Source organism: Sinocyclocheilus rhinocerous, unplaced genomic scaffold, assembly GCF_001515625.1.
Source record: "Sinocyclocheilus rhinocerous isolate Xijiao unplaced genomic scaffold, SAMN03320098_v1.1 scaffold1247, whole genome shotgun sequence".
In the NCBI taxonomy this organism is placed as follows: Eukaryota; Metazoa; Chordata; class Actinopteri; order Cypriniformes; family Cyprinidae; genus Sinocyclocheilus; species Sinocyclocheilus rhinocerous.
Window position 1 is genome coordinate 358903 of NW_015630573.1, and position 10844 is coordinate 369746.

The window sequence follows — 10844 nt, forward strand, 5'->3', positions numbered from 1 at the left end:
AAAAAAAACGGGTCAATCAGAAAGAGTGAAATCACGTTCGGCATAAAGGTTGCGGGTGCGTGGGAGGCTCCGTTTCAAGATTAGATGCCAAGACCCAGTTTAATTAGAGTTGAACTCTTCAACCTGCATGACACAAAGAATGGAAAAGACGAAACAAGCCATCTGTGTGTGTAACTGGCCATCTGGATAGTTACAGGCAACAAGTCTATAATGTGGCAAACAAACAAAAACAGCACCACTGACAGAAATAGACACAAGAGGAGGGAGAGAAAAATAAACTGAGCCAATATTTTGCATGTATGTGTTTAGTCATTATTGGTGCATGTGTGCATGTACATAGCTAGTTTTATTACTTCATGTTTCATGATTAGTTCCTACTACTTATTCCAGACATGAGGTTAAAATACATATATGCAGAATATACCTCTTATTCGTTTATCGGTCCTGCTCATTGAGCAGCAAATGACAAATCTCAATATTACTATACTGTATATACTATATTAAAAAATATTACTGACCACAAACTGTTAAATGGTAGTGTACATACAAATGAGGAAAACAACAAAGCGATGCATTTTAAGCAGGCAATAGCATGAACCATAAACATATAAAGTCTCAAACATTGAGGCTTTATCAAATGCTGAAAACGAAGAGGATTTTTTTCAGCAAGATGCTGTTAAGTGCTCATGGAAGAGATAAGTTTTTAGCTGTTTCTTGAATATCAGGTTTGTAAAATCATTCCTCCAGAGAGCAACCGTGGATGTGAATGTTTGGAGACATGATTTTGTGCACGACGCTCACGCACTGACCTCAGACTTCTGGAGTTAATGTAAATTGGTTAAGAGGGATTGGAGGTGAGAGGATGCGGAGCATGTGGCTGTTTTCTACTCAAGCACCAATGTCTTGAACTTGATGCGAGCACTGACCAGTAGCCAATGAAGAGAAATGAAGAGAGGTGTAACGTGGGCTGTCTAGTCATTAGTGGTGCATAATTATTAAGATAACCCTTAATATGTCTGACTTTCCCATAAGAGAGACAGTAATGTAATATTTTGTAGTAATTAACTGTGTTTTGTGAGACCACTTTTGTTGGCTCCACTTTTTGGTTGCTGCATTTACAGTAGAGTAGTAAATGAATGTTTCCATGATGTAATGTCCATCTCTCACCTGTGTGACCTTCTCTGTGACGTTGTGTGCTCGATCTTTGACCTTTGGTGCAATGATGGTTTTCTCTGAGGAATGCGGAGATGATGCCCGCTTGTCATTGTTGGTCTCTGAGAAGTTGAGAGTGATGAGAGGGATCTTGTTGATGGTGCTGTACTTAGTGAGGTTTGAGTCAGACGTGGAACCCAAAATGCTGGACTTGATCTGATTAAATGGTCCTAAAGCAAATACACACACAAATTATGAGCAAGATACAACTCTCTCTCTCGCTATTAAAAAAATAGCATTCTAGCAGGAGTCACTTTAATAGTGACATCAACACTGATCATTTTAAGAATCTGCATTTCCAGAACAACCATAAAACCAGCACCACCACCATCAACAACATTTGAGTCAATTGCAAACACAAGATAAAAAGACAGTAGACGCACAGACAACAGAGACATGACAACGGTTAAAATCAAAGTGAAGCTCTAGCCATACCCCCAGCCATCCAAGAGCGCGACACTAGCCAATGAGAAGAGAGCGAAAGAGAGGGGGAAGGGGAGCAAAGAATGATTTCACTTTTGAAAAGTTAAGAGGTCAAAGGTCAAGAGAATCAGGTATCATCTCAAGAACTTTACTGTCATACACAGGTCACTGAGCTGAAATGATCCACACAGTCTTGTATATTGAAAAGATTTATGACAAGAATGCTACAAGAATCTAAACAATCCATTCTCCTGTGGAATACATTAACTTTAACCCGAGGGGTTGAAAACCCATGTAGGTTCAGAAAGAGAGATTTAGATGAAGAAAAGGGAGAGGAAGTAAAGAAAGATAGAAAAGCTGCAAAAGTTCAAACTTGGTTCTTAAATATCGGCTCAAACAATACAGCAAGTGGTTTCTGTCCCATGCACTTTCACACCACGTAAGGCATTACGCATGCAAATCTCTCCTCTGTCCCTCTGGCACATTCACACTTATTTTTCAAGATTTTGTGATTGTCAATTTGGTGTGTTTCGGAAGCATTCAGTGTAAGCCTGAGCATGCTTTACACAGGCAGGCAAGCATGTGCTGAGTAACAGCTCTGTTACCTTTAATACTACGCCCATTATCTGAGAAAGCAATAGATCACGGATGGACAGAGCGAAAGAAGAGAAAGACAGTGAACGGCAGTCAAAAGCATCAATACTGATAGGTGAGATCTTTTAGGTTTTTAAACTGTGAGAGGGTACAGTATGCGTGAATAAAAAAAACCCCCCACAAGATTAGCAGAACCTAAAAGTTATTCAGAAGTTACTCAGAAGAAAAGACCGTTTATAAAGACAATAAAGCATTTAGGTGGGGAGGAAGTATAGGCATAAATAATGATTTTGGGTGGATTTATATTAGGTGATATTTTATATTAGATATAGATCATAAAAATTTTACTTGTGCTTAATAATGCTGTAAATTGTGAGATGGTTTGTTAGATATCTTCTTCCAAGTATAATAAATCACTTGGTCAATAAACAACCTTGAGATGCTGAACACATTATATCAAAATGTTGTGAAAGTTTCCTTGAACTCTACGTTACTTTTGATATGATATGCAAATGTATGCATATTTAACAAGCTGAACCTTTGCATATTAAAAGTCACAATGAACAATACATTTCTTACCATACAATTTACTTCATGTACAAGCTATATAATGTATTTTATTGCTTATCATAATGGGAATCTATAATCTATACTACAAATATATATCTTTGCCCATCTTACTAAACTAACAAGTCACATCACGTTCCTGTGGATTTCATTGCACTTTTATTTAACATGGCCAATAAAAAAAAAAATTTAATGTGACATTGGCAAAACCTATAGTCATTCGTCCTTGTAAAGACATCTCACTATATTCACAACAAAAAATTTTAATTATGTTATAGCTATCGCTGAAGAACAATGTGACTGGAATGCAAACATGGTCAGTCCATTAACAACTATATCCAAGTGCCAAACAACTATAAAACCAACTGCAGTTGAATTTAATGCTTAGCAATTTCAGGTAACACATTTCAGGATACAGGTCGCAGTTTAACTTCTGCTGTGTCCTAGAGCCTTACAAAGTCACGGCATTGAGAAAATTACTCATTTTAATGAGAAAATCTGCCCTGTCTTTTGACTTCATCAGTCAGTTTCAAGGGCTAAGAAAAAAGATTACTTTTTACTTTTAAATATTTAAGCACAGTTAAATATAGAAACCTTATATTCACTCATGCATATTTTTGGCTAGATACCTTGACTTAACTATGTAAAAGTTTTGACCTTGCACCCATACTTAAGTACTATTTTTACACTAGGAAATAGCCTACCCTATTCATATGCAGTGCCTCATTCAATATTATAAAACTTCTAAATTAATAGAAATTAATAACCATATTATAATGATATAAAAGCAATACATTCTACCAAATTAAGTCTCTTTGAAGAAATAGTTCACACAAAAGTGAAAATCTGGTAAAAAATTTATTTCATTCTCAGGCCATTCAATATGTAGATGAGTTTGTTTCTTCTTTGGAACAGATTGGAGAAATGTAGCATTAAATTGCTTGCTCAAAAATGTCTCTTCTGCAATGAATGAGTTCAAACAGCTGATAAAAACATCACAATAATCCACACTTTTGTCCATCAATTAACTTCTTTTGACTCGAAAAGCTGTGTTTGTAATAAAAAAATCTATCTGTAAGATCATGCCTCCATGCCAGAAATATCAGATCCAGAGCAAGACGCCAGATCCTGTCAGAAAATATCCGTTTTGTCTGGTAACAGAACAACTAGTCAGCTAAGTTGTTTAATAGCTAAAACCCGTTAACAGCAAGTCTTGTCTGGTACCCCAAACCAGTGTTTTGTCTGGTACCCAAACTGTATTAATGGTCCTTTATCAGCTAAGAAGTTGACTGAGTAAAGCCAATGAAGAACAGAAGCAGGAGATGAAGTAATGATGATAAAACATTTTTAGTTTATTGAATAGTCTTAGTTGTGCTTGTTTCAATGCTCTGACTTCGTCTGACCGGCACAAATCCAACATTATACCACAAGCAATAGTAATGGAAAAGTGCTGCTTCCCAACAACTCCCTGTTATGTTAAAAACCTTGAAATGGAGATATTCTCTTATCTCTAACTCATGTAGACAAATAGCCCTTTAAACCACACATCCTAAGACTAAACAACACTGGAAAAATAACATAAAAAATACTAATAATATAAATGACCAAAAGATAGTAACACACAACACAAATGTATGGCTGCTCTCTTGAAGCAACACACACAGTTTGCATTTGAGGGTCCTTAGATCCTTCATATCATTAAGATGTTTTTAATTTGCTTCCAGCTACAATACAATACCTATATCCATAATATTGATTTCTCCAGTAAAAAAGTCATTTTGTCTGAATCAGGAGAGAAATATGCATAGATCATGCACCATTTACAAGTGAAAAAACAGTCCAAAACATTTTGATTTTGATGTGAGAAGACAACAGGGGATGAACTTTTTCACTGGAGGAAACATTATTATGGATTATGGCCAGAAGGGACGGTTTAAAGTTAAAATGATAGATTCATTTATTTACTGTGATGTTTTTTATCAGCTGTTATATTACATAACTTGCTCATCCATGGGTGAGCAAGTTATGTAATGCTAAATTTCCCCAATTCTGTTCAGGTGAATGAAACAAACTCATCTACAAGTTGGATGGCCTGAGGGTGAGTAAAGCAAATTTTCATTTTTGGGTAGACTATTCCTTTCGACACAACCAATAGCAGTCACATAATTCTTCTTTAAAGCCTATGCTTGTGTATTTAGATGTATTTGTATACCTTCGCTAGCATGGCGATCCCGGTACGTCCTCTGCATCTGCGTGCTGAGTCCTTCTAAATCTTGTGTAGATGATACTCTCCTAAACGTGCACATACTGGCCCGTGATGCTCTCCTGGATGCAGTCGGCAAAGGCTCCTGGGGCTCCACCCGCTCCCAGGGGCCCCTTGGAGATGAGTGATCCTGTGGCCCTGAGATAGGTGAGCATGACCCCAGATAATTCTGGCCAATCAGAGCCCAGGTGTCATTTCCGTAGGAGGGGCTACAGCTCTCACCGGTGGGTGGATGGAGCTCACGTGGAGAAAGGGAAAGAGAGACAGATGACGAGCAGGAAGAGCGTTTCTCATTCTGATCAGCCGAATGGATGGTCACCTCATCTGGGTCTTCCTGAGGGAGGGATTGCTTACTCACTCCCAGCATGCTCAGTGGTGCAGGCAGACGAAAACAGAAAAAACGTCCTTTTTCTACAAAAAAAAAAGGAACACATTAGGGTTCAAAGGAGGTAACAAGAAAGAGGCATGATTTTATTACTGTATACTGTATAAAATGGTAAAGTTAATAGTCAAACATGTCTTCCCTGGAAATTACCAGGGTAAAAATGCCACCAAAATGAACAAAAATGTCTGCCAAATTCAAGATAATGGGGGATAATTAAACTAATTATGACTGTAATAATGACAGTCGACTGCAGCATTAGATTTAGATCTGCTCATATTGCATCAAATAATTTTTTATGCATATTTTTGCAGCACCAAGCACACGTTTCTGTTAAGCGTATGAATGCAACTGCCAATCAGAGCCTTCAGATTAGTCAACGTTGATAGTTTTTTTGTGAATTCTGAATTCTGCACTCTTGCGAATTTACTCATGAACAACAAAGAGCAGATACAATGTAAGTAAGAGATTCATTTTAAAGTGTGGACAGCTTCAGTGATTATAATGAGATTTTTTGTGAGAGCAGTCATTTTAATTTATGTCCTGTAATAATTAATGTCATATAATTTAATGTCAATTCAAAAAACCATTTAGTTTTTCATGATACTAAAATAACCAATGCGATGTCTAGATTTTTTATTGCGCAATAAACTAATTCATAAAGAGCTTTTAGATACAGTAGCTCTGTCTGTGTAGCCTGTAAGTCAATAAGAGTATGAAATGGAGCCACTAGCCTAATGGAAAAATATATGCCAGAATATATAGTGCCACTGGACTTCGGGAGAGTTCAAATCCTTTCCCAATTCTGTCCTCTCCCCATTTAGTGATGCAGATTTTATTCCACCTTTGCAGTGTATGATTTTCGTTGATGTTGATAAAATTGTATTGGTATCAGTATTCTGATTCATTTAATGGTTTAGGTATTTGACAAAAGACAACACAGATACATTTAAGAAGGTAATTATAAAAAAATTGCCCTTACAAACGTAAAAAAATGCCCCTGGAAATCAATTCCAGTGAGTAGACATTGCCCCTAAATTGAAGAGGTAATTTCAGAACCTGTCCTTCTCCACCTTCTTAATTGGATGTGCTTATTTTGTGTGAGCAGCTTCTCTTGCTGACTGGTTCAGAATCAGCTTCTGTCTTATCCAAAAAGCACAATAAATAGTGAAAACATGGTCCCTGAAGGTACTCCAGGGGCTCCAGGAAGAAGATTTCTCACTTTCATGTAATTTCAAATTTTCTAGCTATTTACCTGTTTTATAATCACTGTATTATGTAATAATGTTAGATAATGTTCTTTTTTATGGACGATGTTATGAAGTGTTACAAAGAAAATCAATCTTTTTATATAGGGGCCACTGGATCTATAAAGGTTGCAGAACACAACAACAAAAGTCTCTTTGGCCCTGTTGACACCTGGTATTAAGATGCATTTTGGTCAATCAGATCACAATTAGATGAGGGAGACACATTCTGGATTTCTTTGAGCTGCGGGTCTATGGGCGGGTGTATGTGAGGGATTTTTCCTGATCTTTAGAATAGACATAGAAAGTAGAATAGACATGATTATTTATAACACCAGAATAACCAAGGATAGTTTGTAAAGGAGTTAATGTACGGTGCAAATCGCAGCATTACAGTAGCCGTCAAACAAGGTTACACTGATGGGGTCTCTGCAGCCACAATGTCCTACCCACACTGTGAATCTTTAACAAGAACTTCCTGAATGTTAAACAAACAGAAATGTCTCTGATGGAGGGAAAACTGGGACATCAGCATCAATGAAATTCAGTGAGAAGACGAGAGGAGACATGGATCAAATGAGCTTTCTCTCTGTATCTTTCTCCTCTGGAGGGCAAGACAGCCGCATGACTTTACATGGATTTCATTACCTGAGCTTCATATCAACCACAGAGAAAATACAGCTAAATTATTTATGGACCAGTGAGACCAACTTAATCAAATATATTATTGGGCAATCCACAACATTGAGTGTAGGAGAGCTCCATGAACTCTTGATGCCCTACAAAAACATTATGGTGTCCTAGGAAAACTCATGACATCTGTTTCTATTGTATTTGTGTTGTTGCCATAACATTTCAAGCAGCCTCAGCAGTGTTGTGCAGTCTGACATGATATTTCTGCAGTGTGACAAGATAAAATGATGACTTTTGATTTTTCGGTGAACTTTTCTTTTAACACTTTAAAAATGCATTTGTCACATTGCAGGATTAAGTTAACTGCAAAAAGCTAAATGTTAATTAAAATGGTGAAAAACCTAAAGCAGTCATATCATTTTTTTTTGTGTGTGAAAAACTAAGTAGGTTTTCATGAATGTTTTACCCCCCGTTTCTATCCCTTAGAATTAAAATGCCATTTTTGCTGCCACACCTGTAAGACACCTATATAAATGCCTTCATATGTGAAATGAGATGCATGCTATGCTCCATTCATTTGCAAGCTGCAGATTTGCTTTTGGCTGCAATAGTTTTTTCTTCTTCAGTTTTTTCCTGCTCTCTACTTCAACAACAGCCTCTTTGCATAACATTTTTGTTAACCTGACACACTTCACACTTGATGTGCAACACAAATAGTTGCAATCAGCCTGAAATGTTTAAAGGACCTCGATAAAAGTGTTTCTAACACATTTTTGACTTGGGTATTCCAGGATGTGCAGAGTGACAGAGTTGTCATTTGCTCTTTTGCTGTTAGGAATAATAGCATGTATTTTACTTTCGACATTACCTCAATGTAAAAGTTTCTTATTCGTGAATAGTATGAACGCGCTGTTTAAATTAATTAATCTGGCTGACAACAGAAAGAATCTTAAAACCATTATTACATATTCAGATCTTGTACATCAGTTATCTGTTTTTGATTTTACATTTAGAATCTTTTTTTCTTTTTTTTATCTCTGCAGTGTGATTTCTCTCTTTCTCTCTGTCTGTCTCTTCCCTGGGGTTTCAGTACCACGCCAGCATTAATTAAAAGTCTCTCCAAACTGGGCTATTTATATCACTCCTTCATCAAAACAACCTAATGCACCCCACAAAAGAAGCTTTTTGGAAGGGGACGTTCTTCAATTTTTGATCAGAGTAAAGCCTAATAAATAATTGACAGATTCAGGATGGAAAAGCTTGTAAATTTTACTAGCTAGTTTGTCTCTTCTTTACTGGTTCAATGCACTTCCTATCTACTTAGCCCTCAGCCTTGCTCTCAGAGGAAGCGAGATCTAGGAAATCTATATCCATCCCAGCTGGACGTTTTATTTTTAAAGCATCATGTTGTATGTCTCAGCATAACACTGACTGCACTGCCATAGCAAATCATCGGTTTATAGCAGCCCTGACTAAACAGTGCCTCTAACTTGCACACATACAGTATGAACACAAGCAGATGTCCTTTTCAAAACATTCTCTGTTGCTATGATACCACAGAGACGGTTTTAGCATTGGATATTAATTGGATTTCATAGTTCAGATGTGACTTTCCAATACAGCGTTAGAGGAGGACATCAGGCAGGGTGTGTGTATGTGTGCGTGTTCACGCGTGTAAACTGATGCAGTAGCATATTTTGCAGAAAATGCAATGCGGCAGTTTTATTGCTTACAGGTCTCTATGAACATTTGTCATAATTATAGCATGTGCGCACACACACACACACACACACACACACACTGTTTGTATTGGATGGTTTAATGGGCGCCGTTTTCCTGAATGAGATCCTATAAATGAAGCGCCGTTCAGCACCTGGCCTCAGGGATCCAAATAATTGTAACACTGTGTCACATAAATTATTTCCCCCCACTTCATTTTCTTTCTGGCTGACTGGGTTTGGTCTTGACAGTGTGTGCTGGTGAGCCAGAGCAACTGGAGCAAATAAAAGCTTTCTCTATATTCCTCTGCCTTCTCCATATTTCTTCCTGCACACCTCTCCATTTATTCCTTCTCAGCCACCATTCTCCATTTGTTTGAAATTTTCTCTTCCTCTCTCTCATCTGGCAGACAAATAGTAAGCAATTAAAGCAGATGCTGGGAATGGATCGCATTGATGGAAATGAAAAAAAGAGAGGGAATGACTGAAAAAGAGAAAATAGTAAAGGAAGAGCCTCACTTTGTTCTTGTCTGGCTGGCGAGGTGTGGTTGAGTCGATCTAATGAATCCATGCTGCCCTCTTTCAGCACATAATCGAAGCTCAAGATGAACAGCATGACAACACCCTCTTCATTCTTCACTGGAATGATGTGTGTCGCACACAGGAAGTCTGATCCTGTAGACAAAAACAATTTATTCATTATCTTTTGGTTTAGATAGCAAAACAAATCTAACCATTGAATTCATTAGGATTCTTCATATTAATTAGCTTAATTAAGTGTACTGATAAATACACAGAGGTTGTGGAGAGCAGGTTACATTTGCTACTTTACTACATAAACAAACATGCAGTTTTGGGTGTAGATGTTGACGCTCATTCAGTTTGACAGGTTCAGGATTCATTTCTGACAGGCAAAGATGAGGGTCGCCATGGTAACTATAGGGCAAGATGACCCTTGAGAAAAAGCACAATGGAGACGTGGTTCTGATTTGTCTTCACATTTGATAGAAACCTGTGGATTTGAGTTGATCATTATTGGGGCACAAGAGTTATCAGACATGCTAATTAACCATTGGCCTCCATCTCTAAAGACACAATTATCCTCACCATTGTCATAACTATTATCATTCGTAATAATTACATTTTTCCAGTGCATTCATATGAGCAACTGACTTACAGTAATGTCTCACTGGCACTGGAGTTACCAAACAAGATTATAAACACTGTCACTGCTTCTGCATAAACTCCAGGGCCCGTATTCATGAAAAATCTTAGTGCTAAAGAGTTGCTTCTAGAAACAAAATTCTAAGAAAATTCTTAGAAATGTGGGTGTTTCCTCTTAAAATTAAAGAAAAGATCCTAGTAAAGAAAAAAGTAATTCAGAAAGCATTTTAACCCTTAAAAGAGGTCTTAAGGTCCACAATTGTTAGGAGTACGGACGAGGACTTTTAAGAGGCTTAATAGTTTCTTTAGCAGTGGAGAAATGTTGAAATGTTTGGCAACTGGAAAAATGCAACTATGCAGCAGTGATGATTTGGGTTTGTCAACCTTCTATAAGCAAAGTGATAACACAAAAAATTACAGCACTTTCAGAACTTATTTTGTCACTGTTCATTTCCTATAAAATGTGTTAAGTATGACAGCATGGTAAAAAAAAGAAAAAAGAATATATATACATATATATAATGTGTGTGTGTGTGTGAGAGAGAGCATGGTAAAATAGGAAAAATTACACCTGTAATTTCAAAGTGAAGGCTTATAATAGACCCTACTCTTAAAAGCGCTCTTTTATTCCTTCTTAGAGA

At 37.2% G+C, this 10844-nt stretch overlaps 1 protein-coding gene across 2 annotated transcripts in view; it reads right to left on the minus strand.

Moving 5' to 3' along the window:
• LOC107740592 (potassium voltage-gated channel subfamily H member 2-like) overlaps positions 1–9709 on the minus strand; it is a 34920-nt gene extending 25211 nt beyond the window's left edge. Inside the window, exons 1-5 of one of the 2 annotated variants that reach the window (XM_016553063.1) lie at positions 9559–9709; positions 5009–5470; positions 2241–2261; positions 1648–1671; positions 1168–1382 (exon numbers count right to left, since the gene is read on the minus strand). In XM_016553063.1, the coding sequence (XP_016408549.1) occupies positions 1168–1382; positions 1648–1671; positions 2241–2261; positions 5009–5470; positions 9559–9655 (819 nt within the window). In that variant the 5' untranslated portion in view covers positions 9656–9709. The remainder of the gene's footprint in view (positions 1–1167; positions 1383–1647; positions 1672–2240; positions 2262–5008; positions 5471–9558) is intronic. The other variant, XM_016553064.1, reaches the window with a different exon arrangement.
• Positions 9710–10844: the final 1135 nt, after the last annotated feature.